The sequence below is a fragment of the Eumetopias jubatus genome, unplaced genomic scaffold, assembly GCF_037043125.1.
Source record: "Eumetopias jubatus isolate StellerSeaLion01/CBP00866 unplaced genomic scaffold, mEumJub1_p1.0 scaffold_5, whole genome shotgun sequence".
Taxonomy (NCBI): Eukaryota; Metazoa; Chordata; class Mammalia; order Carnivora; family Otariidae; genus Eumetopias; species Eumetopias jubatus.
The window spans coordinates 38,545,671-38,573,400 of record NW_028274811.1 but is presented as its reverse complement, the minus strand read 5'-3'; the positions used below and the strand labels follow the sequence as shown (position 1 = coordinate 38,573,400).

The following is a 27,730-nucleotide window of genomic DNA, read 5'->3' as shown; positions in this document are numbered from 1 at the left end:
TTAGAAGAGCTTGCAAAGGGTGAAAGAATTCACCTATAAACCTGTCAGGATCTGAGTTTTCTTTGTGGGAAGAGTTAAAAAAAAAAACATTTATTTATTTATTTATTTATTTATTTATGATTGAGAGAGAGAGAGAGAGAGAGAATGCAAGGATGGAGGGACAGAGGGAGAGAGAGAGAGAAAATCTCAAGCAGACTCTGTGCTGAGCTCGGAGCCCAATGTGGGCAGAACCCTGAGATGATGACCTGAGCTGAAACCAAGAGTCAGATGCTTAACTGACTGGGCTACCAGTGGGAAGATTCCAAATTTCTTTAATGGTTATAATACTATTCTAAAGGGTTGCCAACAGCTGTTTACCAGATGTAAAATGTTTTTCACTAATCTTGTTTGCTGAAGATACATTCCTGGCTAGTTCATTTTCCCGATGGCTTCTTTTGGGAGAAAAGATGATGCTTGGAATATCTGCATAGACGCTTGGAAATTCAGGCAACAGGGATCCCCATAATGTCAGTTCAAGGCCTTAGAGTCTCCAGAGTCCCACTCTTTCAGTCAAGAACAGCCCTACGGAACAGTCACGGACTGTGTGGATTTCTGTAATTCCATGAAACTCTAGGCGGCCATGGCTAAGAGGATGAACTTGCGGGCTGTCTGAAGTGAGTTTGAATTCTGGCACTGTGACCTACTGGCTGTGTGAAGCTTAGATTTAAATATTCTGAGTCATAGTTTCCTCATCTCTAAAAGGGGGTAGTAGACAGTCATAGCGACCTCCTAGAATTCTTGTGAGAATTCAGTCAGAACATGCATGCAAAGTACTTTGCACAATGTCTGGCTGATACGAAGTACCCAGTAAACCCTCACCGTTGTAACTATGATGAGATGGGAGACATACAGGACAGATTTATGAGAAGAGGATGGCGACAGGCCTATCTCACTGGGATGGATTTAAGAAGGAAATTTTCATTTTCTAGGACACAAGGGCCCCCACAATAGCCCAGATTCCCTTTGAGGAAGACTCAGTGATGGGAGACTGACCTTGTGTGTGGGACAGGAATTCAGGAGTCTCTTTCCTGACACTGGATCGGGCTAATCTCATGCACCCAAAGGATTCCAGAAAAGGGTAAGGTCTAGCATCCCTCTGTAGCCATGCTCCGCATTGGCTTCTTGGGACAAAGATGGAAATGCAACCCATGCCTCAAACCACAAAGACAAAAATCCTCTTCTCTAAGCTGGGTCCTTTGGTTGCGCACAGTGACCCTGGCCCCACCACTCCCCCTTCCATTTTCTACCTCATGCTTTCCTGAGCCTAGCAGACTGCTGCCTTGCAGGCAGGTTTTAGCACCAAAGCAGAGTCTGATGGGGTGCATACTAATAGGGCTTGTTCAAAGGCCAGTGTATACCCAAACCTTAATTATAACCCTTGCCCTCCTAGTCTTGAGAAGTAACTGCATGGCAATAATTATAATTAAATCCTCTCACTGGGCTTCATTAAAGTCCATAAAAAATTAAACAAGCAAAGTTCCTCTTAAATTTGCTGGGGGTCCTATCATGGCACTTATTCAAAGAAGATGCTTGTTATGCATCCACTAAGGACCAAGTGCCAAGCTAGGTCTTAAGGATTGGTGACAAAGCCCAGGGCTCACCAGGATGGTGCAGACGGTATGTATAAGAAATTTGTCTGTCCTACACCAGGGTCCTGCCCTCATATTTGCCAGACAAGAGCATCCCACAGAGGAGCAGTCTCTGAATATTTAGAAATTTAGAAATACTCCACTCACTTCTGATAGACTACATGTAGTTCTCAGAAAGTGGCTTTCTATGGTGAAGAGAGAAGGGCTTACAGTTCTTTCCTGAGCTAAGGAAAATGGACCCACAGGGAGAGCTGGATGGGGAGAGTAGCAGACCAAAAGCAGTCAGGAGACAAGATAGCATAATTGTGAGGAACTCTGGGTCTGCATTCAGATTTTCCCAGGTATGGCTCCCTACTTTGTTACTCTTTCATGGAGTAACCCCGGGCAAGCTATTGAACCTGCCCTCTCCTAAATTCCTTCATCTAGTTTAGGTGAGGTTTGGTGGCTTTTTCTCTAAGGACTTGGCAAATTTTATGGGTCTGACTTTGGGGGAGATAGCTGGAGAGGCAAACTGAAGTAGGACTGAGAATTAATTTTAAAAATCCCTTCTAAAGAATTTAGTGAGCCCAGAAATCAATGGACAATGTCCAATTCACTTGGCATCTTCAGAAAGTTCACTTCTTGCCATGTGTTTGTTGTCTCTTAACATTTTTTAACTTTCTCAAAGGATATCACTGCAACCACGGTGGACATTTTCATTTTTTAGAAAATTTTTTAAATATTTATTTATTTATTTATTTGGGAGAGAGGGCACGCTTGCTTGCGAGTGGGGGGAGGGGCAGAAGGAGAGGGGGAGAGAGAGAGAGAATCTCAAGCAGACTCCCCGCTGAGCACAGAGCCAGACATGGGGCTCAATTTTATGATCCTGAGATCATGACCTGAGCTGAAATCAAGAGTCAGAGGCTTAACCAGCTGAGCCACCCAGCCACCCCTCAATGGACAGTTTTAAAAAGAGCAAAAAGATAATTGCGCACTGCTCCACCACATTATCAAAGCAGTTGTCTTTGTTCCCTTTGAGTATGTAAGTCCCCTCAATAAATGAAGGATTTATGATCTTAGAAAGTGTAGGATCTGGAAACCTCATAGACTGATAGCTTTTTCTGGTGGCAAGTCTGCCTTTCTCTTCTGCATTGCTATCATAGGAGACACTTGGGAAAACACCCCGTGCAGAGGCTAAGCCCTCTGATGTGGTTGGTCGTGTAACAATTTTTCCTTCTCATGGGATTGATAGCATGTGGCTACAAAGACCTTTCTAAAGACAGGCTCAGGGATGTACAATGAGTGAAAAAGACTTCTGACATTTCCCAAGCCAGTGCTTCTGGCCCCTTTCTGAATAGCATGCTTGTTGCCTTTCTGATTCTGCAGAAGAGAGAAGCTTCTTCTCCTGTGTCAAGTTAGATTTAAATAGTTTTGATTGGCTGCCACTGCAGACCACCATCCCCGCCCAGAGAGCCTCGCCTGTGGTACTCAGGAGGCTGAAGGCCGTTTGAGCGAGTACTCTGCTAGCTTTTCCCTTTGCTCAGTGAACCACTCACGCCCAGGGCCCCGTGCTGTTTGTACAATTGATGCATCTCCGCTTCGGGGCACTGCATTTGACAGCAAACAGAGAGTAAAGCCTTTCCAGGTGTTATGATACCTGCTAAAAAGGGATGAAGACACAGACTTGCATTCAGGATGGGATCCCTAATTTTGGCCTGTCCTTAGAACTAACTGTGAACGTATTATTTGTATCCCCAGGCTTTAGAACAATACCTCAGCACTCAGTGAAGAAGGCTGGTGTCTAAACCTTTCGGGGCAGCTGTGAAGAAACTCTCCGTCTTCCGGTTCTCTCTTCTGTTGGTGTTAAGAATTTGCTAACACCAAACAATCAAGGTCTATTTTTGGGAGAAGTTTTCCTTCTTGTTTTTTACCTTCCCTAGACGTCCCCTAACTCAGCCTCTTTTCCCAACAATGGTTTTCCACAAAGGGAGGGTGTCATTTCTCTCAAAAGAAGGCTATGTGCCATGCCCGTGGGTTTTGACTAGCAGACCTCCATTCACATTTGGAGAGCAATGGTTTGGGAATGTGTGATGCCTGCCACTCAGCAAGGGTACTGAGTGTTCTGATCCCTAGGTGAGGCAATGTGAGCGTGAGGTCGAAAAGAAGGCACAGTCCCCGCCCTTAAGGGGTGTATAATCTCACTGAGATAAAATGGGGAACACCCGAACAGATTTTGGAAATCACACAGCCACGAAGGCTAGTACTTACAGAATGCTTGCTGGGGGGCCCCCCATTCCTGAGCGCTCTGTTATCGCATATAATCCTCCCAACACACCAAAGGGCTAAATTCTATTATTATCATTACCATTCCCACTTTTACGGATGAGAAAGTCAAGGCAAAAATGTATTAAAGTCATTTTCCCAAGGCCATAGCGCCCGTAAGTAGGCTGAGCTGGGATTCAAACCAGAAGTCCTGATGTTAGGGGCGCCTGGCTGGCTCCGTTGGAAAAACCTGTGACTCTTGATCTCCGGGTTGTAAGTTCGAGCCCTATGCTGGGTGTAGAGATTACTTAAATAAATAAACCTAAAAAAATAAAAGTAAAATAAAGTAAAAATCCTGACTTGATAGCTGGCGCTCTTAGAGCTCCCTTCGGTATGCGAAAGCTGTGTGTGTATTTTGGAGGCTGGACCAGGTGACGCCGGCGGTAAAGGCGGGAGGGTTCTCAGGGTGCAGGAGTCGGGGAGGGCTGGAACCCTCACACAAGCCCTCGTTAGCTCCCTGTACCTCGGCTGCCAGGCCGAGTCAGGAAGGGTTTGTGCGGTTTCCCGGAACTCTGCAAAGATGTCTGAGAAGGGATTTCCCAGCCACAGAGGTTTTAGGCCATATGTTTACGGCTTTCCTGAGAAGCAGGCAGCAGGATGCCAGGCTGGGCTTCGGCTCCAACAGGACAGGACTGACCACATTGGGATGGTCAGAGGGCCACTGGCCAAAACAAAGATGTTACCACACCCAACGTCACTTTACCCCATCACAGGCCAGATGAGATGGCTGTCCCTTAGGTAATAATCACACTTTTTGTTTTTGTTTTTTTTAAAGTGCTGTGGCCTTGGGACTCAGGTTCCTACTAACTGTGTGAAATCCTGAATGAACAGTCCGAAGGCCCCTCCCCTTGGCTTTAGAATCCTAATGGGTGGGAGCTGGAAAGGACCCTGAAGATAATTTCCTTTCATTGCCTGAGCCTCAGAGAGGGGAAATGGTGTGCTGAAGGTCCCATGTGCCAGGTGGCAGGAGAGTTAGGTCAGGCCCACCGCTGGGAGAGGGAATCATGTCCTGGTAGCTGGTTCAAGTGGTTGGTTTACTTGTTTTCCAGACAGTGTTTCACTCATTCTCAACAAATATTTATTGAGATTTCCATGTGCCTGTTTCTGTCCTCATGGGGCTTACCTTCTAGTGAGGGAGCAGGCGAAACCACAAAAACACACAAAACTAAAAGCGAGAAAACAAAGTATGTACTATAGAGGAAACAGAGTAACTGCAGGGACCTGCTTTAGATAGGGTGCGTTCAATTCCACGTTTTCCTCCCTGGCTAGGATGACCCTGGGCATGAACTTCACCCCAAACCAACATGTTGCCCATCCCTTGCACCCGGAATTGTGCCTTTGGGGTAGGTCCTGCTCACCTGTAGCACATGGAAGAGACGGGGCTGAGGATGCATCAGCTGAAGGTGTATTTTTTTCCATATATGGGAGGGAAGCCACAGTCTCAGAGGCATGGCTGTCTGGCTCCAAGCCCAAGGGTGCAGGCGCTTTTGTCCTTCTGAAAGAAGCCTCAGACGCTAAAGCACTAAAGGATGGGCACACCCTCAGCAAGGGAGGGCATCAATGAAGTTCAAAATCCCATGGCTGGCAGGGCATGAACAAGCAAGGCAAAGTGACGAGATCAGCAGAACTTGGCAGTGACGCCCTGTATCCTCCTCATGTGGCATTTGTAGAGACCCCGTAGCCTGCACTCACTTGCTCACTCATAGATCCCACCTTCGTACATTCACTTATATTCTTACTTCTTTGTTTAATCTCTCATTTTTAGAAGAATTCCCTCAGTCATACACTCATTTATGTCTTCTTTCATCCAGCCCCTCAAGCTCTTAATCATTCATTAATTCATACATTTATTCAGTCTCTTGTTTATGTTTATTGACTCACACACATTGGCACACATACATTTGCTGGGTTTCACTCGCTTCCTCACTCACACATTCTACTAACATTTACCAAACACATCTCGTGTCAAGTTCAACTAGGCTTACCCTGGAGGGGTCAGAGGGCGTCCTGTCCTTATGGAGTTACTGGCCATAAGGCAGCTTTTAGGTAAATCCCAAAACGAGGTGTGAAATGACAGATGTGCACCTGGAGGCACAGATCAGTTATTGTGGGGGTTCAGGTGGTGCCCTCTCAGGCATCTGGGGACCCTTCTTCCCTGCAGTGCCAACGGTGACCAGACACATATGGTCTCACAAAGGCATTAAGGACCTCAGAAGTTGCTAGACCAGTGGGTATTTGCATTTTAGAGGAGGCGAGACTGAGCGATGTTTTAGCCCAGGGGTCGGTAAACATTCTCTGGTAAAGGGTCAGATAGTAAATATTTCAGGCTTTGTGGATCTCTGTCACAGCTACTCATTGCTGCCACAGATAAAACATAAAAGAGCATGGCTGTGCGCCAACAAACCTTTAGTTTGGGACATTGAAAATGGAGTTTCATAGAATTTCTACATATCACGGAGTATTCTTCTTCTTTTGATTTCCCCCCACTTAGACCTATAAATAGGGGGTACCTGGCTAGCTCAGTTGGTGGAGCATGTGACTCTTGATCTTGGGGTTGTGGGTTTGAGCCCCATGTTGGGTGTAGAGATTACTTAAAAAATAAAATCTTAACAAAAAAATAACACTGTAAATACCATTCTTAGATTATGGGCCGTACAAAATCAGGCTATGGGCCGCATTTGGACTGTGGGCTGTAGTTTGCCAATCTCAGTTTAGCTCAAAGAAATGAATGAACCATGGCTAGGTGCCAGGTGGTAGAAACAGTTTGGGGTGGATAGTCCTTCTCCCCATGGTGGCCTTCTCTCCTCACGTAGAGTGATGAAAGCCCAGCAAGCATGTCATGCCAGGCAGAGGGAGTGTGACTTTGAAAGGCAGTCTCTGACCTCGTTAATGTTCCTGCGCACTTGAAACTGATGCAGGAGAATGACTGAACCTGAGCTCTCTCCCTGACCCAGTATGTGCTAGTTCACATGTTTAGGGGTTGCCTCCCAGTGCTTGCCCAGGACTTGGCACATAAGAGGGACTCAGTAAATCTTTGTGGCAGGCACGCCATGCTTGTGAATAGGACCACAAAGGCAGTGAGCCTTCTGTAATCTGTGCCAGCTCAGGTCAAGACAAAGGTGGTGGGGAAAGTCCTACCAGCAGAGTTAGGGAGCCTGATCTGAGCCTAGCTGGTTGGGAATGATTTGTTGAAGTTTCTGACTCTGCCCTCTGTGTCCTCAGGGTTGCCCCAGACTCAGCCGTGAGAAAGCACATCTTCCCTAGCCGAAGTGTCTGGAAACAGACAAACTGGTGTTTGCAATATTCTTTGCATATGTAAGCAGGTTTCATTATGCATCTAGTTGTGCAATTTTCCACCACGGCTTGATTGTTTTGGAGTGGGAAGAGAGGATGAAGGATGGATATTGTATCTCCCAAATTTTGTGCTTTGAAATATTATAAACATTTTTTTCTCTAAAAGAAAATGGCCTATTTCCTTGTTAAGTTTCCCTTTTCTATTTTGAGAACACTGTTCCTCATCAAAAATAAAATTCATGAAGCATTAACAAAGGGTTTCAATAGGGGCCCATATCTAGCTTTTCCATGGGAATCATCTAAGAACATGCCCCTTCTGTAGAAATCCTCATCTCTGAAGAATTGTTTTTCAGCATGAGCAGAAAAGCTATAGCACAGTTGCGTGTACTACCCTTGAGAAGGGATATAGCACAGTTGCTTATTTGCTGAATAAACCCAGATGTACCCCTAGCCTAGTGTAGTCCCCAGATCATGCCAGAGAGGAAGATACAGAATCACTGAATCTTGGATTATGGGCTTGTACATGGATGGCAAACTCATGGCATTTCCTATTCCTGGGTCCATAACAGATACTGCTAGTCAATCCCATCCTTCTTCCCAACCGAGCCTGGTTCCTGCCCCAGAATCACTCCTAAATTAAGTCAGCATGTGAGAAGCCCCACTCTAGCAGCTTGGGTGGGCAAAGAGCACGGGCTTGGAGGAGAGTCAAACCCAGGTCTGACCCAACCCTGAGATGTAATTGCTGAGGAGCTTTGAATTAGTTCCTTAGCCTCTCTGAGTCTCAGTTCTTCAAACGAAAATGGAAATAATAACATCTCTTCACAATATCCAGAGGCCAAGATGTATGTAAGACCCTGGCACCGGGTCTGGCACCTGCTACCCACACCATAAAATTAGCTTCTTTCCTTTTCAGTTGAGCAGCGTGGCAAGGGGACCTGTTCCAACAATCTACGCAACATACAGATCCCTCCCATTGCTCCAGCCAGGGACACCTTAATCTCTGTTTGCACATTCCAGTGACGGCCCTGGCACATCTACCCGTCCCACATTTGGAAAGTTCCAGGTTTCTCCAAGGCCCTTATATTGTTGGCCTGTGTTCAGAAAGAGGGGTCTGCTGTGGCGACCCAGAAGGGGCATTTAACTCACACACGTCTGATGTTAGCTGCCATTTATTGTGCACTGACTCTGTGCCAGGCCCTGGCTATGTCCTTTACCTCACTTGTTACCAGCTGGGGCTGATCTCAACCCTGGGGACCATTTGACAATGTCTGGAAACGTTTTTCTTGCCACAGCTGCGTGGTGGGTGCTGCCGGCATCCAGTGGGCAGAGACCAGGGATGCTGCTCAACCCCCGACAGTGCACAGGTCCCTCCCACAACAAGGAATTACCTGGCCCAAAATGTCCACCGTGCTGAGGCTGAGCTATCCTGTTTGTGAATATCTCACTCAGGGCTCTAACACGTCTATGTGAAAGGCGCTATCAGTTTTACCACTTTAAGATGCAGAAACTTGAGGCCTTGCATTGTTGAGCCACATGGCCAAGGTCATTGTGCCCTTAAGGGATATCATTGCCCCACATTTTGCTCTCTGCTGTCCTCCTCATGTCTGACTGTTGCCCTGCACACCGTGCTTTCTCTTGCCCTTCTATTATATGTTGCTGGTTCTGTGAGGGCAGAGAGCGCGAGGGAGCGTGCCTGCACTTGTGTTGCGGGCGTGCTGGCCTCGGCCACCAATTACCCCTGCTTCTGGCTCCCAGAGCTGAAGAGTTTGTGCTCAAATGTCCGAGGTGCAAGCCTGGCTGCTCCCTCTTTCAGCTGGGCAGGGCTGGGCCTCTGGAGTGGCTCACCTGCCAGGATTAATTGGGCGAAGTGATGATGTCAAGTTTAACTTCTCGCTGGAGAAATGCTGACTCGAGGAAGCAAGCGGAGCAGCAGGGCTCATTACCGAACCTGCTGTGGTCACCAGAAACCAGCGAGGCTTCTCCCCAGAGGACCTCGGGGAGCTTGGGCCGGGCAGGGAGCCGAGGAGGACAGGTGTGGCCACGCACCAGGAGTGCTGGCATTTGCCCCCTGACTTCTGGAGAAAGGGAACTGGGCTGCTGGGGCTGAGGTGAGGTGCTTGTGGGGCCTTGCTTCACCTGTTTGTTTTCTCGTGAGCTCCACGCCCACTGCGGGGCTTGGACTCACGACCCCGAGATCAAGGGTCACACACTCTGCTGACGGAGCTGGCTAGGCGCCCTGCTTCACCTGCTACTTTAACCTGGCTGCCTCTGTCATCCTTCAGTCTCGCTCTGAAGATCACTGCCTCTGACCTTGCAGATGAGGGGGGCCCTCCCTCACAAACTCCCTTCAGTCCCCATCCTTCACTCACAGCACCTCACACATTCACGGTCTTGTAAGCAAGTACGCACCGTACTTGGTGTCCCACTGGTCTTCCCTGCTAGCCTGCAGGTTCGTTAAGAATAGGGACCGTGTCTGTCTTGCCCACCGTATCGTGTGTGCCTGGTGCATGGGAGGCACCCAGAAATTCTTTGTTGGCTGCTTCACTGATGGGCTGTGAGCAGTTTGGGCAACGACCCAGGTGAGGATGGGGCTCACAGAAAAAGCTGAAAGGTACATGCAGAAGATGGTGGACAGACAGCCCTGCCTCAATCTCCACCCTGGTCTCTTTTGTCCAAAGCCTTTCTTCCTGGAGTCATTTTTGGTTTCCCCTCCCATGGGTTCCCCTTGGGATTACAGGGTCTGAGCTGAGCATGTACAACTGCCCCAGGGGCCCCCTAGATATAAGCCAAAAGTCAGTCCCTTCTCTTCTTCTGAAATTGTCACTGCTTATCAAGGGAGCAAAGGGGCTTTTGGAAGCCTCTGTGCTGCGAGGCAGGCTCCAACAGATCATCCTCTGAAGTATGTGGCTCGTGAATGTCATTCTCAGCGAGGCCCAGGGATGGGGGATGGTTGCAGCTTCCTGACTTGACCCAGCATTAATAACAGAGGGAACGTTTATTGAGCTATTTACCACTGCCAAACCCTGGCCAGTATCTCATATACATGTACTGCCTTGTTTTATCCTCATAGCGATCTTACGAGGTTAGAAAAAAATTACCATGAGTTCCATTTCACGGCTAGAACAATTGAGGCCCAGAGAGATTATGTAACTTGCCCAATGTTATAGTGCTCAGTAAGAGGCAGAGTGAGAGTTTCATCCCGGATCTGGAGGTCCCCAAAGCCCACATTTTCTCACCATAGTGCCCGGGCTAAGAAACATTGCTAGAAAGCTCTGCCTCAGAGAAGTCTACCTGACACCTGCTGGGGCTGAGAAAGCTTTGTAGTAGGCAGAAAGGACGCAGGTCTCTTGTGTGATGGCGTGCTTGAGCACAAGGAGGGATCACAACAGTGACCATCATGAACTAAATAGAGGAACAGGTTTTCATGGTGTTACCTAGCTTCCAAATGCGCTCTTGACGAATTAAGCAACATAATACTCTGCCAGATGAGTTTTGTTATTTCACCCAGGAAACAAGGAAGCTGGGATCTGGAGAGGCAAAATGCCTCACCCAAGGCCATGCAGCTGATGTGTGGGAGCACTCAGATCGGATTCTCTGTGGCCTAACTGGGCCGTGATGGCACCTCCAGTGATGATGGCACCTGTCTTATGCTAGTAATGGCTACCGCCACCTGGGACTGGTAGGACCCAAGGGTGAGACATTAAATGATATATGATTCTGTCCTAATTCTGTCATAAATTGCAATTATTTCACTTAAGTGTTTTTTGGAAGACCTTGAGTCTGTCATAGAAGTACCTTTTTTCTGCCAGTTTTCTTATGTATAAAATAAGACAAGATCACCCCCATATCTGCTAGTAGTTGTGAAAAATACACCTTAGGAAATTCAGCTCAAAAGGGACATCTAGATTTTTGAAGATGTTTGGCTCATTGCCTGCTTTAAGTCAGGGGTTCTCTTCAGTCACACAAATGATGCTATAGTCTCAAAGGTCTGCTTGGAGGAAAGAAGGTAGTAGCAATGGCTATAGGTAGTTGCAATGACTCTGCATGGAAGGACCTACCCATTTTGCAGATGAGGACACCACGGCTCAATGGGGTATGGTACTCAGTTCAATGTCACTTAGGTATTAGATGGCAAAGCTATGGCATGAAGCTTTGCCTGACTCAAAGCCTTTTTGTTTATACTAAGCTGCCTTCCTCTATAGGGAAGATAAAAACCAAACCAAAACCTAACAGTAATAGGTTCCATAGGCTCCTTCAGTATTCATTATATTCACATATTCATTTTCTCACAATCTATGTGATGGGAGAGACTTCTCCTTGGAACTCATGAAATCCTTCGTGTTCTGATTTATGTTCTGTTCCTCTTCTGGACCCAGGAATATAAAACCAAAGTTTTATACTCAGGTATACGAACCCAAGTTTGAGAAAATAAAATCAACACTCATTCCCACATTAATCCTTTCTTTTCCAGGCTGAACAGACCTAGGTCTTTTCTCCTGGTCTTAGCCCAGGGGTGTGAAGCAGACCTCAGGAGGGGCGGGAGGGTGAGCCCGTGGCTGAAGAGACCAGGATGCTGAGGCTGGCCTGAGGGCGTGGTAAGGACGTAAACAAGAAGACTGGCACAAGCAGGCAGGGGGAGATTAGCCCAGCTGGCAGCGGCCAGTGGAAAAAGGGTAGTGGCAGTTCAGTGACGGCAAACACGTCAAGAGAGAAGGTGGTGAGAAATGAGTCTTGTCTTTGAGCTAGGGAAATGCCCAGGAACAAACAAGGAAGAGAGAGAGAGAGAAACAGAGAGAGACAGAGGGATATAGTGGTTGAGGGGGGAACTTTGGATTGCTCAATATATGCTGAGCACCTATGATATACAGGTTTGGAAATCTGTGAAATAATGTAGGTACGACTCACAGTATAGCATCTTACACATAATCAGCCCTCAGAAAGTAGGAGTCAGTCTTGTAGAATTGCAGCTTAAAACAATTTAGGAAGAATGACAGATTTGGAATGTCACCATTTGCAACCCCAAATGAATGTTCATGAATGGCACCTCAAACCATTAGGTGAAATGCTGATGGGGAATCGATTTTAATGCAAAGTGAGAGACATTCTTTTTACATGTAAAAGAATGAATTTGGATCCCTACCTCACAACATATACAAAAACTGACTCCAAGTGCATCATACCTAAATGTAAAACTAGAAAACTCTTAGATGAAAATGTAGGGTAAATCCTGGTGAACTTGGATTAGGCAATGGATTCTTAGATATGGCACCAAAAGTACAAGCAACGATGGAAAGAATAGATGAATTGGACATTATCGTTAATTAAAACTTTTGTGCTTCAAAGGACACCCCCAGGAACACGAAAAAGCAACCAAAGAATAGGAAATAAATTGTACAAGTCATATATCTGATAAGGGACATGCACCTGGCATATATATACATGAGTAGAGAATTCTTAAACTCAGTAATAAGATAAATGACCCAATTAAAAGATACAGCAAAGAATATGAATAGACAGTTCTCTAAAGAATATGCATATCCGTTAAACACACGAACAGACGCTTAGCCATCAAGGAAATGCAAATCAAAACCACAATGGATACCACTTCATACCTATTAAGATGGCTATAATAAAAAAGACAGATAATAAAATAAGTGTTGGTGAAGATGTAGAGAAATTGGAACCCTCATAAACTATTGGTGAGAGTATAAAATGGTGCAATCATTTGGGAAAATAGTTGGCAGTTCCTCAAACAGTTAGACATAAAGTTACCATATGATCTAGTAATTCCACTCCTAGTTATATAACCATATGAAAACATGTGCCCACACAAAAATCTGTACACAAGTGTTCACAGCAGGATTGTTTATAATACTAAAAAGTGAAAAAACCCCAGATGTCCATCAACTGATGAATGGATAAACAAAATGTGGTATATCCACACAATATTCTACACAATGGAATGTTATCAACCATAAAAAGAAATGAAGTATTGACACCTGCTACAACAGATGAGCTTTGAAACATAATGCCAAGTGAAAGAAGCTAGCCACAAGCAACCAAATACTGTGTGATTCCGCTTATATAAAATGAGCAGAACAGGCAAACCTATAGAGACAGAAAGTAAATGAGTGTTGCCTAGGGCTGAGTTGGGGGGTGGAAGGAAATGGGGAGCTAGGGGGTGATGGCTAAGAGGTGTGGGGTTTCTTTTTGGAATAAAGAAAATGTTTTAAATTATGGTAATGGATGCACAGCTCTATGAATATATTATTAAAAGCCAATGAATTGTGCACTTAAACAAGACAAAAACCAAAAAAAGAAGTACTTAGCGCTATCTATGAAGCATTCTTGCCAAAGTCAAGCCTGAAGCTGATTAAGCCTCTAGACCTAAATACCAGTTTACAGAAAGCACAGGAGAGAGGAATGTGTTAAACACTGCTGTGAAGATGCAATTGGCAATACCCAGAATGCAAAGATCCAACAAGACAAACTACCTGGCTTCTTCAACACATGCATGGCTAAGGACAAAACAAGGAGAGAGAGGGAACTTGGGAATAAAAGAAATCTAAGAGACGTATCAACCCAACACAAAGTGTTTACCTCATTTGGATGCCATATAAACAAATCAAGTGTAAAAAAAATTTATAAGGCAAATATGGACATTTGAACACTGGCTGAATATTTAATGTTTTTAGGAAATCACTGCCCACACGTGATGTAACGAGCACTGGGTATGATATAAGACTGATGAATCACTGAACTCCTCTGAAACTAATAATACATTATATGTTAATTAAATGAATTTAAATACAAAAAAAAAGAAACACTGCCCATTTTCTAATGTGTGATAATGGTATCCTGGTGATGTTAAACTCTTAGAAAAAAATACTAAAATTTGTAAAGATTTTAGTGTGGATGAATGTCTAAGCTCTGCTTCAAAATAACCCAGCTGGGGAGCAGGCTCATGAGTGGGGCTATAACTGAAGTCAGACTGGCCCGTGAGTGGATAATCGCTGATACTTGGTGTTGTGTACACGAGGGTTCATTTTACTCTTCTTTCTACTTTTACATATGTTTAAAATTTTCCATTATAAAAAATTCAAAAACATGTACAGCATAGTGACTGAAGAGAAATCTAGCAACTGACGTCTAAGAAATTTTGACTTAAAAAATATTTTATAATAACAATAATCAAAGTGCTAGCCAAGTACTTTACATCCGCGTTACCTCTTCGGATTTTCCCAACAATCATTCGAGGTAGAGGTTACTCCTGTTCCTGATGGAACCCTAAGCTCAGAGTGGCTACTGACTCACCCCAAGTCTCACCACTGAGATGAGGAAGGGGTGTCTGGGTCCAAGGCCAGAGGGGTTTCTCCTGTACAGAACACCTTCTCTCCAAGCTCGTGACAGCTCTTGACCCAGGGGGGTCTGGTGGAGTAGGGGGCGGCAGACGTGCTGTGGTCCTGCCCCGTGTCCTTTCTTGTTGTCAGGTGTCCTCCAGGGAACTCGTGCTCAGGCATTACTGATAATTCATGAGAAGTTTAAGGGGCTGTCTCCAGCCAGGGGTACACGCTTGAAAATTTAACAAACACATTTCAAGCACCTAGTAGGCTCCACAGAAGGCACTTTGGGGCAGATGACAATGACATGGAACAAAACGGTTTGAGCGGACAGCTATCCCCTGAATGGAGCCTTCCCACTTTTCTAGCCACAGCTCTCTGGGATCACCCCAGTCAGTTCAAGAGTGCTTTGATAACTTCATTTATGAGGAGGGATTTGCTGAATGAAAACTGGCAAGATGGAAAATTTATATTGGGAGATATTAACATAAGACTATAAGCACAGAATAAATCTATTTCCGTAAATTAACTTAGGAGGGTTACTAGAATCTTAAGCATAAATTAGTACTGAGACTATTTCTAAAGAAAGAAATTAACCTTTTTTTTAAAAGATTTTATTTATTTATTTGACACAGAGAAAGAGAGACAGCAAGAGAGGGAACCTGAGCCGTAGGCAGACGCTTAACGACTGAGCCACTCAGGTGCCCCAACCTTTTTTTTCTTAAAGATATTATTTATTTATTTGAGAGAGAGAGAGAGTGAGAGAGAAAGCACGAGCAGGGGGGAGAAGGAGAAGCAGACGCCCCGCCGAGCAGGGAGCCCGACGCGGGGCTTCATCCCAGGACCCCGGGATCATGACCTGAGCCGAAGGCACTCAACCAACTGAGCCACCCAGGTGCCCAGGAAAAAAAGTATCTTAATACTAAGTAAAAAACATCTCTCACGGCAGTCCTGAGTACCATAAAGTCAGTCTGAGAAACTCCCATGAAAGAGAGAAAGGGAACAGATCTGGACTTAGAGTTCAAGCTCGTAGAAGTTACTTTATTCAGATGCAGGATTCAAATATAGGATTTATAGGAAAGTCAGCCTTACAGACTTCAGAATTCCCCAAGGTCTGTGACAGCTCATCTTCCCAGGAGCCCGGGAAGGATGCTTGGACTCGTCATTATCATCCTGGGATGGGACGGAGGAGGCATGGGGGAGGGAATCACATTCCTATCCTGACTTCTGTGACGGGCCATTTTCCTCTCTGTCTTATCTCTTCTGTTTTCTGGGTAATCAGAAGAAGGGATGGGGATTGGTAATTATTTTAAAAAGTCAGAGGTCTCTGACTTTGTTTTTCATTCTTGAGGCAAAAAGTGTTATTAGAAACCTTTACTGGGGTTTTGGAAAGTCAGCAGTAACATAAATGAACAAAACACCACCCCGCCCTTAGGAAGTATTCAGGCCTGGTGAGCATGGTGATAAGATACATGTGCAGTACTGATGGTGCAAAGAATGTTATAACTCTAGGATACACAACATGCTGTGAACACAGGGGGAGATATTAATTCTGCCAGGAGAACTGGCAAGAAGTTCCTTGAAGAAATGGTGTGCATATGGGCCTTTGGTATGTGGATGTCATTGTGACAGGTAAATGCACCAAAAATAAATTCCAAGAGAAATAGCCTTTAATTTAATCAACAAACATTTGTTCATTGCCCATAATAATGCAGGCACTATGCCGGGCACAAGGACAAAAAGCAGAGAGGTGGACAAAAAGCAGAGTGTGTGCACACTTGTGTGTGTATATGTGTGTGTGTGCAGTGGGTGTGGGGGTCTGGGAGTGCTGGAAGGGGGATTGTAGCCAGACCATGGAGGGTCTAGAAGGCCTAAGTTAAAGGATTTAGGGAAGAGAGCATAGGTTTGCCCTCGAGTCCTGGCTCTGTTTCTCACTTTGAGACTCCAGGCAAGTTACCTAACCTTTCTGTCCCCGGGTTTTCCTAGTTGGTAAAATGGGCATACAAGCACTACCCTGAACAGTTGTGAGGATAGTCAGAATGTCTGCAAATCAGCATTATGATTTCTGACTTTCCGTGGCCACTCAATAAACAGCAGGTATTACTTCTTCTGTGGTCTATAGGGAATGACTGGCAGTTTGGGCAAGAAAAGCAGCTGAAATGGATTTGGGTTTTCCAAGAAGCTGTGATAGAGGCTATGACTGGAAGAATGGGCGGGGGTAAAGGGGTGGGTGGGCTGAGGTGTGGTGATTGAGTCTGAGCTCCGGGAGCCCAGGGAGGAGGCCGAAACAATGGTCTAGGCAAGAGATGAGAACCCAAACGAAGGCACTGGGATGGAATGGACAGAAGCTGTGTAACTATTCAGGGGGCAGAATGAGCCTGCTGACTAACCGGGTGTAAGAGGTGAGGGAAGGAGAAAACTCTGGAATGACGATAGGCTTTCTAGTGATCCAGCAGTTCCACTAACCTGGACCTGTGGTACAGGAAGAGGGGCAGGCTGAAGAGGGGGGTTGGGGGACAGGTAGTGGTGGGGGAGGGGAGCCATGGGGGGTATGCTGAGGGACCAGAACCTCGTAGGAAGCCCGGTGTTAGAGAAAACAAGAATGCCTCATTGTTCTGTGAATGCGGGAGGAATGGGGCAGGCAGCCTCCACATCGTGAACAGTGAATTTCAGAATCTCTAGGGTGGGCCTGGCAATTGTGACTTCCCCTGCTGAAGGATTTTTTTCTAACTTGTGTCCCGTGCAGTTGACTTTCTCCTTCTAAGGCATCCCTTCTCAGTGCAGACCTAGAGATCATCTTCAGAACTCTCCCAAAGGCCAACTCTTTGGGTTCCAATCCTCCTGCTTAACCTCCTCCACCACCGTTTCCCAGAGAACCTACTCAGCCTCTTCAGGTCTAATCCTGAATTGTTGTCAAGTACAGTCGTGTTTAGTGCAAAGTTCATCCTTGAGGTCATTTCCTGATGTTCTAGCCAAATGTGTCAGGTGGTTTCCCACGGGTGAGAAGACACGACAACAGGAAAACAAAATTCCTTGCTCTGGCCTCTCTTTTCATACACTTCTGTGAACATAAAATGGGTATCACTTATCATACATGGAAGATAACCCATCAGACAATATGATACAAATGTTCAGTGTTATTCAGTTCAGAGATGGGCAATAGCTTGCCTCAAGCCCTGGCCCTCAGGCCTTGCTCTTTCCTCCTTCCAGAGGCTGATTATTGGCAAGTGCCAGCACCAAAGTGGGACCTTCCTAATATCAACCAGGGGCTTGGGGAAAATTGGAAAAGGAATAGCTTTCTCAGTCTATAGGTCTGTGTTGTTACACAATGAGTCTCTGTACTGCTAGAGTCAATGCGGGTACCAGCAGGCCCTTGTCCCATGTTAGGAAGCCCTAACTCCACCGCAGTCAGTCATTTTTTTGTGTCCCTGCTAGATTGGGAGTTCCTTGATGACGACAGCTTGCTCGTGGTGCCTTCAGCAGCATATGTGATGGTTGGACACAGCTGATAGTTCATAAAGGAACAAAGTGATAGTAAATGAAAACCTTTAGGTGTAAAAGACTTGGGACAAATTCTTTACTGGAGAATGGGGTGGCTGGGGGGGACAACGCTGGAGTGCCTGGGAGTCTAAAGGGAGTCTGGTGAAGAGTCTGAGAGGAGGGGGGCTACAGACATCCAAGATGAACCACACTGACATCCTAATAGCGTTGCCTGATGACGTCTCTGTTGATGGCACAGTGCAGTGACAAGAGTGTATGTTCTAGAATCAGACAATTCTAGGGTTAATCCAGACTCTCACTGTTTACTAATTGCATGAACTATGACCATATTATTTTGGGGGGACATTAATTGCCTTGCTGTAAAGTGGTGATAATACCTCCCCTACAAAGGCTCTTACCATCTTTTGGGAGAGAGGGCAGGATTTAGGAGACCAGCAGTGAATGAAGACTTTGCTATCAGGGGATATCATCCTATCCATTTCTCTATCATCAATCATATTAGTCGCAGTAAGTGTTCAAGGTTATTGCCGCTGTTCTTGTTGTGTTGGTAGTAGAATCCCCAGTACTCACTATGGTCATTAGCACACTGTAAGCACCCAACAGATGTTTATTGGTTGAAAGAGTTACGCTGACCTGTGTGAACTTTCTACAGGAAACGATTCCTCCTCCAGTTTTCCCTGTCTGAGTATATGTCACCACCATCTGCCCTTAAAGTGATGTTTAAGTCAAGAGTCTTGATTCCTTGACTTGCAGTGCCTTACTAGGACTAGGCACTGTGCAGGGTGGTGGGATGGGGAAGGTAAGGGAAGCTTGAAAGGATGTTAGAGAGAAAAGGAAGCAAAAGAACTTGTCATTTGCTCAATTTTTTACTTTTTTTAGCTGTAGCTTATAAGTGAAGCCTTAATGTTTTTTACAACACCTGGGCAAACATGTAGAAATACTTATAATCCACAGCCATCTGAATCGAGAGAGGCTATCAGTACTGTGCATAGGTTCCCTGGGAATAGGCTATGCAAATGCCCTACTTTGGAATTCTCACCATCTGTGAAAACTAGGAAGAAACATTATTTATTTATTTATTTATTTATTTTATTAAAAAATTTTTGGGGGGGGATACTCTTTATTTTAAATCCCACTAGGATTCTCTACTCTGGTCCAGCCTCTCTGTGGATGAGGTAAATGACTGGAAAGAAGAATTATAAAGGCACATGAAAAGTGACTCTTGGCTAAATCTTTTGGGAAACCAACTTACAGCTGAGTGAGTCTGCTTATAACTACTGAGTGTGGGCTGTACTTTCTATATCTATCTCTCTCTATAAAAAAATGGCTTCAGAAAAATTCAGTTAGTCTTTGGCTTAGTTGTAAGTCACTAGGGCCCTCATTTGAGAGAGAGAGAGAGAGGGAGAGAGAGAGAGTGTGTATGTGTGTGTGTGTGTGTGTGTGTGTGGTGGAGGGAGAATTTTGGGCACAAAGCGTGTGCATACTTGTAAAAAAGCATTTGGAATGTGTGTGTAGGAAGGGGACTTTATGGTTCTTTATGTAAGGAGAGAGTACGTGGAGGGGAAGATGTATTTGTGTGTGTGCCTGTGTGTGTGTGTGTGTGTGAGTGTATGTTGTGCAGGTGGTGGGCTGAAGTACATGAGCAGCCAGCCTCTTAGAGATCCAGACAGTGGTGTAAGATATAAAATGTCGTAGATGGAGACTATTTTCGTTTCAGACCAGCACACGGGTCTTTGAGAAGCCCTTGACTTTCTCCTCCTCGTCTTGTTAAAGAAGGATTAGAGTCCAATTAAGTCCTTTAATCCCAAGGTAGAGATTCATGTTTTAAAACAAGATTTACAGCTTCAAAAAAAATACATCAGTGCAAGTTGAAGTTTGTCCTTTCAAGTTGCCACCTGCATGGTTCCAAAGAGTGTTTTCAACAGAATCCCCAACATGCAGTTGTTCTTAATTACTTTGCCTCATACCTCCAGTCCTTCATCTTTCAAAGTACCCTTCAACCTAAATAGCCACATGCTGTTAGAAGTACTTCTGCTTCTGGATTGCCACAATCGCCACTTGGCTTATCTCCCTTCAGGTGGCAATTCAGTGTTTGGGCTTAATAATAATAGTATTAAGAGCTAGTGCTCATTGGGTGTTCAGTTATGTGCCAGGCATTGTGCTAAGCACTTTGCATGTATTATCTTATTTCACTCTTCACTACAGATTACGGAGCCAGTCCTGAAAACACCTAGTAACCCACAGTTTCCCTTTTTCTCTTTTCCTTCCTTGCCACATGATGCCACAGGACAAGGAAGTGAAGCTCTAATCGTGATGCCAAAACCCACTCTGGAAAATGGGTGCCATATTTGGAGGGAAGTTCTTTAAGGGACAGGAACCATGTCATGGCTTTTGGCATGGGAAAGCAAAGTATCTGTGAGGCTCTGGCAACTTGTTTAACTCCTCTGGGCCTCAGTTTTCTCACCTGTGAAATGGGGATAACAGTAATAATACCTAACTCAAGAGGCTGTTTCAAGGACAACATGAGATCATGTGTCTACAGCTCTGACACATAATACACACAGCAGTAGTTACTATTAATGCATTATGGATGCTCAGCAAGTACTAAATATCCAATGCTGCTTGTGACATGGTGTGTATGACCTGCCTAATACCAAGGTGCCCTTATCCCAGTGGTCTGTTTCCTACCTGCCCCACAGAGCTGGGAGGAACATCTGCTTTCTCCATATGCTGGGTGATCACAGAGGGGTTGCTGGAGCTGATGAGCACCGGGGTGCTGATCTCCACCATATGACGCCCCGAGGGAGAATGGACCATCCTGTTGAGAGTGTTCAAGGCTGTTGTGATGGAGAACTGGCCAGGCCCCTTCCTCCTGGGCCCAGGGCCCCTTCGCAGGGTGGGCGTGTTGGTTGCTTTGCCTTGGGAGGATGAGGGCACCAGTGATAGGCTCTTCATGTGGGCTGACTGCCGGCCTTTGTTCTTCTCTAGAAGGTGTCTTGCAGTGAGGTTTGGCTGAAAACACAGAAGGTCCATGAGAAGCTAGTCTTCCTGATCTAGTGTGAGCAGCTAAGTCCTACCCAGGTTAGTCTGACACCAGTTCAGATGCTACCATCATCTTTGGTCAAATTCCACCTTTTAGCAATACGTCCAGCTACTTTGCCTTATCAATACACTCTGACAACTCTCTCGCAAAGTAGGTACTGCTCTTATTCCTCACTGCGGGCCGCAGGGGTTAAAAATAAACCATGATACTCTTCCCCGATTGGGAGCAGTCTTCCTTCACCCACTTCTCCCAGGCACACCCCTACCCTTTCCCTCTTCTGGCCGCTCCTGAATGCACCTGGGTGGGCTGCAGCCCCTGTGCTCTGCCACTGTGGCACTTTACACACCACACGGCAGTCATTTCCCTTCCGATCCCCCAGCCTCAGCCCCGGACCGGCAGCTACCTGAGGGCAGTGAGCTCACACACAGCCATCTCTGCCCTAGCCCACAGGGGGTGCTCAGTGAGTGTTTGGGCAGTCATGTGTGCATGAAGTTGCTCAGGTTTATACACTTGAGAAGCATCTGCACCAGAATGTAAATCCGTTCAGAACTTGGAATCTTTATGCTAAGACCATCTTTTACCACTTCCTTTGAACACTTTCATCTCCTCACCATTCTTTCTTATTCCACACCTCTTAGTCTGTGATATGCTGGTAAATCAGGAGGAGAGAAAGGAAGAGGAGAGGAGGGGAGGGGAGGGGAGAGGAGGGGAGGGAAGGGGAGAGGAGGGGAGGGGAGGGGAGAGAAGAGAAAAAAAGAGCATGTCCTGTTTTGTAGAGTTTACTCATTTCAATGATATAAATATATACCAATGGTTTACAACTAGCTAGCAAAATTCCTGAAAATGTAAAAGCCAGCTCTTGCAATCTAGTTCTAGCTCTAGCACAAACACTGACTGTGCTATATTTTGAATTCAGTTCCTTCGGAGGGCTGAAATACGCTGACAAAGTTGCCCTCCCAAGCCACATCTTATTCTAATGTAGAGTTTCAACTATAAAGGTAAAAGGGAGTTTACCCATTTAACTTCTTATGACAATGTGCAAATGATTAAAATAGCCAATATAGAAAATTTTAAAGAGGAGGTAGTGCCTACCTCAAGAAGCTTATAATACTGTGAAAAAGAAAATCATCAGGTAGGGGAAGTGGCATTATTATGTCTACTTTAAAGATGAGAGAGCTATGGCCCAGAAGGGGTGATTTACAAATGGCACAGCCAGTAAACAGACAACAGAACAAGAAAATATCAGAGAGAACTAAGTTCTTTGACATGACAGAGAGTGGCAGGGGGAGATGCTTACTTTGGGGGGGGGTCAAGGAAATCCCACTGAGAAGGTGACATTTAACCAAGACACACATGACAAGAAGGAGCCAGCCATGTGAAGATGGGGGTAAGAATATTCCAGACGGAGGGATCATAACCTAGTGGGAAGATCCTGAAGAGGGAAAAACAGTCTGAGAAAAAGTCAAGAAAGAAACAGAAGCTGGACCAGAGAGAGTGAGGAGCAGGTAGTAAAGAGACCACAGAGACAGGCAGGGGCTGGGTCCCAAAAGTCCTGGGAGGCTCAAGTTTTTTCAAAGTCTAATAGGAAGCCTCTGGCAGCGTTAGGTTGAGGAGTGACACGATCTGATTTATGTTTTTAAAAGCTCATGCTACGGTTTGGCAGTTTCTTACCAAGTTAAACCCATACTTAGCATCTGACCCAGCCATCCCACTCCTACGTAATGACTGAAGAGACAGGAAAACTTATGCCCACTCAAAAATCGGTATGCAAATGTTTATAGTACTTTATTCGTAGTTGCTAACAACTGGAAATGACTGCATTGTCTTTCAACTGGTGCATGGACAAACTCTGGCACATCCATACAGTGGAATACAGCTCATCAATATAAAGGGACAAGCTGCAGATCCACCTAACAACATGGATGAGTCCAAAATGCTTTGTGCTAAGTGAAAGAAGTCAGACTCAAAGGCTACATTCTGTATGATTCCATTGATAGGACATTCTGGAGAAGGAAAATTATAGGAGCAGAAACCAGATCAGCAGTTGCCAACGGTTGGGAATCAGGAAAAGGCCTGACAACAGAGTCAGCATGCTGTTGTATTTGGGGGGGGGGGGGCGTTGGAACTATTCTGTCTTGATGGGAGTGTATGCATTTACCAAAATGTATAGAAGTGGACACCAAAAAGAGTAAATTTTACCGTATGCAAATAAAAAGAAACACATAAAAGCTCATTCTGGCTGTTATTCAGAAGTGCCAGCCCAGAAGTAGGGAGACCAGCTAGGCAGTTCCGGAAATTGTCTAGGCAAACTCTGATGGCAGTCTGGACAGGGGACAATGTCTTACATTTCCCAGCGCACCAGTCCCTCCATTGTTCACCCAGTAAGAGGACAATATATATTCTTTGAGTTGAACGAGTAGAGTTCTTTACGGTCATTCACAGCTACAACAAAATTGGTTGATTTTTTTTTTTTTTTTTTTTTTTGCCTCTACCTAATTGTTCTGTCCCCAGGTGAGCAACACTAGTGTTTTCATCAGCAACATTGACAAAGGGCTCTGTGTGACTCTTGGTCTGCCCTGTGCTCTGCCAACATGATTAATAGCTCAGTTGGGGAAGGATTACACAGCTCTTAAATTTATACCCACTCATTTGAAACAATATCCTTGAGGTTCATTGGGCTGAGCAAGGTTCATATAACCCAGGTAGGCCTCATTGGAGAAGTCCTGACAGGAATGGGTGTAAGCTCAGCATTTGTTTTACCACCTTTTTATCCAGGTGCTATTCAATAAATCAAATGATACATGAACAAGAAAAATCCTGTTTATGCAGGAAAAAAAAACCACAACAAAACCCACGTCACTCTTACAAGAAAGCTTTCCTTCTTTCCAATTGCTTTGCATGGCACTGGTAATTCAAAACTTATTTAAAGAGTTCTCAGCAAGTGCTAGTCTTAATGAAATGACTGGAGTCAAAATTTAAGTACTGCTTTAAAAAGCTCAATTTAGATTTCAAGTAATTTTTGAAAATCGGGTTCCCAGATTAGAGCAACCACTTGATTATCTTTTTCCCCTCCTAGCAATTAGGAGAACAAATGAAGCAATGGCTAGTTTGATGATGATCTTGAGGGTTCTTGTAATCACTAATTTTAGAGGTGAAATGGTGGGGAGAGTGTCCAAATGAATAATCATTAAATGCAGAAGTTTTAGAAAAAAGGGTATCAGAGATGGGTAATAAAATCAATGGTCCTTTCCCCCTCAGAGCTATGGAGAAGCTTCTTGAAATAACGCAGGGGACCATGCAAACTCTAAAATGCAAAAATTGAACCACCTCCTATGTATTCAGCTAGGTATTAACTGTAGCTGATCTCTGTCCTTGGAGAATTAACCACTGTCTCCCCATCACTATTAACTATTCCTCCTTAGCAGATGTTGCTTGACCCAGCAAATGCCTCCACCACTAACCTAGGCACATAAAGCAAAAAGTGAGGCATGCATTCTTGACCAATTCTTCTGCCCTGTTCCTCACTTCCATCAACCTCCAAGTCCTGTGGATCTACCTCCTAAATGGTGTTTGAATCCGTCCACTTGTTTCCAACCCACTGTCATCTTGTAACTGAGCCACGGGTGCACTGCCATCCTAACTGGCATTTCTGCTTTTTCCTCTTCAAATTATTCTTCCCATTGTAGCCAGAAGAGCAGTCTTTAATAAACGCAGGTCTGATGGAGTTACTGAGTCCCTTAAAATCTTTCGATGGTGTCTACTGACTTCTGGATCAAGTCCGAACTTTTTATGATACGGCAGAGACCACAATATTTACTAGACAGTCCTGTACTCCCCTATACTTCTCAGCTGCCTTGAAGATAGGTGAAGCTAGGGGACTGGTTCAGGCCAGTGGGCGATGGGTGGAGTAACAAGTGTAACTTCTGAGCTGAGGCATTTACTGATGTACAACTCACTTTTCCTTACTCCTCCCTTGCCGTGAAAACTGGGGAAGTCCGTGTGTTCCGGATGGCAACTACAAGATGGCTCAACCTCAGTGTGGGTTCTGGAGTGACTCTCTGAGTAGGGCCTCTCATGGTCCCGTGCTGAACATGTAATGTGGGTGAGAAGTAAGTTTATCTTTGTTGAGCCATTGACAGTTTGGGGCTGTTTATTACCATAGCATAACCTAGCTCATCCTGACTCATACAGGATGATTTATAAAGCCCTCTGTGATCCCTCTCCCACTTACTTCCCTGGCTGCCTGGTGTCATTCTCTTACTCTCTAAGCTCCAGCTCTAGAATTCTTTTGGACTTTTGGGCTCCCTACACTTCCTCATCCCGCAGGACTTTTGCACATCATTCCCTCCCTCCCCCATTTAGTTCCCTCTCCTTCACTCTTTGCATCATTCATTACACTTAGAATTACTTGATTAATGTCTGACTTTACAATCCCTGAAAGTAGGGACCCACATCTCTCTGTATCTTTAGACCTTAGCCTAGGACCTGACTTGGCAGGTATGCAATGTAAAATTAGTTGAATGACTGAATATACATATATAGGACAGGGTCACACTGAATGGTTTGTTTTCTAAATTTTGTCTCTTCATTCACTTGCTAAGCTCATTTTTTTTTTTACAGAGTACCTGTTCTGTGTTAGTCTAGCCTGTGCAGTATAAGCAACACAGCCGTCAGGTGTTTACAGAAGACAGAGATAACTGAGTGGTCAACTAGTGGTGACATTTTATGGAAGAAGCAGGTTTCTAGTTGAGCCTTGTAACCTGAGTGAGATTTGAACAGGTAGAGGGAACTGGGTATGTGTGCCTCAAAGGGGTCTCAGCAAGAGAAAAAGCGCTGATAATTAGAGTATTGTTTACTAGTGATGGTAAGGACACCAGCCTCTCGGGACTCACCCTCTTTCCTTCCCTTCCATTTTTCATCCCTTCAACATTGACGGAGTTGGAAGAGCTATGGAGAACCTTGCAAGCTGGAAGAGTGTTCTGGGCACACCATTTGCTTCAGAACCTGTTTTGGCTCCTAAGAATGAAAGACTTGGTCCCCATATCTCCAGCTATGCCTCTGTCTATTTTCACCCTACCTTCCTAGAGGGTGGAAAGCGTGCCTTTTACCACATTTGTAGCTCCCCACTGCTCACTTTTAAATGCTTTATGCCTGGTAAGCATCCAATTAATGCAGTTAAACAATGGAACCTCTCTTTTAAATTTGTAATGACCTGCCTCAAGGTAGGGTGAGGCTCGAAGATAAAGAGGTTAGGAACTCCAGGTTATAGTATTACATTTGAAAAGCAGGTAGACATAGTCTAGCATGTGGTCATCCTTTGTTTTCTTTTTAAAGTAGCTTAGAAAAACCGAGAAGGAATATATCAATATGTTCATTTCAGAAGATTTATAAAATACAAATTGCAGAAGAAAATGAAAATTATCTAGAATTTCACTATCTGGTGATCACCACTGTTAATATTTTTGTACATATCCTTCCAGTCCTCTATCCATTTATATACACACACACATATTTATAAGCCTAGTTTCATACAGTTCCATTTATTTATTGTGGTCAAAACCACATGATATAAATTTACCCTAATAACCATTTTAAAGTATATGATTCAGTAGTGTTGAGTATATTCATATTGTTGTGAAACAGATCTTCAGGACTTTCTGACCTCCTAATCCAATACTCTATACCCATTAAACTTTATTTTATTTACCAAGAAATTATAAACCTTTTTCCATAACACCAAATACTCCATGATACTGACTACTTTTCTTTAACATAATTTTTAATGGGTATATATTTTTTCATCACCCTAATTTTTAAAAATGAAATTCTTATTGTCGGATATTTGGATTATTTCTGGTTTTTCACCGTTACACACAAGGCTTTGGTGAACACTCTGTACATATGTCTCTGCATACTTGTTTGAATTTTTCTCTACAATAAACTCTCAGATGTGGAATTGCCGAATCAAAGGAGATGGAGGTTTTTAATGTTATTGATACGGGTTTATCTGAGTTTGGGCATGAGAAATTGCATCAGCAGAATAAAAAGGCCCATTTCCCCACACTCTTAGCAGAAACTGGGTGTTATCTTCTGGCATCTTTTCTTTGGAGACCTTAGTTAATTTTTGAAATAAGCCTCTTATCAAAAAGGTATTTTTCTTAGGCATCCCTGTGGCACGTGTGTATTTTGGAGTGAACATGCATTTGATGTAGACTTGATACTCACGTACCTCTACAAACAAGATCGGAAAGATGCCTACTTGATCCCCTAACTTGCCTTCTGCCCAGTTCTCATCCACTCGGCTGATCACCGTGATGATATCGTCCTGAAAGAGACAAAGTCTCAAGGTCATCATTTGCTCTTGGTTTTCAGGTGGTGAAAGCTTTCAGTGGAGATCAGTGTGGAATCCCAGATGGTGTAAGGTGCAAGAAATGTAACTCTTTCATATATTTAGTTACAAAATCTTCCTCTATAAAGGGCAGCATTTGGGTCACTGAGATGGCAAGAGGAGTAGTAATAATTTGGAGGGACCAGTGGAATCCAATTGAAAATTCCAAATTTTCAATCAGCAGCAGAATCTGGGCTTTAGTTTATATTAATCTGATAGAGAAATCAATATGGGA

General features: G+C 44.6%; 1 protein-coding gene across 2 annotated transcripts in view; it reads right to left on the bottom strand.

Moving 5' to 3' along the window:
- Positions 1-27,730, bottom strand: part of SH3RF2 (SH3 domain containing ring finger 2) — a 114,662-nt gene that overhangs the window by 30,553 nt on the left and 56,379 nt on the right. For both annotated transcript variants that reach the window (XM_088023631.1, XM_028119088.2), the window contains exons 3-4: positions 27,337-27,432; positions 20,753-21,076 (exon numbers count right to left, since the gene is read on the bottom strand). In XM_088023631.1, the coding sequence (XP_087879757.1) occupies positions 20,753-21,076; positions 27,337-27,432 (420 nt within the window). The remainder of the gene's footprint in view (positions 1-20,752; positions 21,077-27,336; positions 27,433-27,730) is intronic.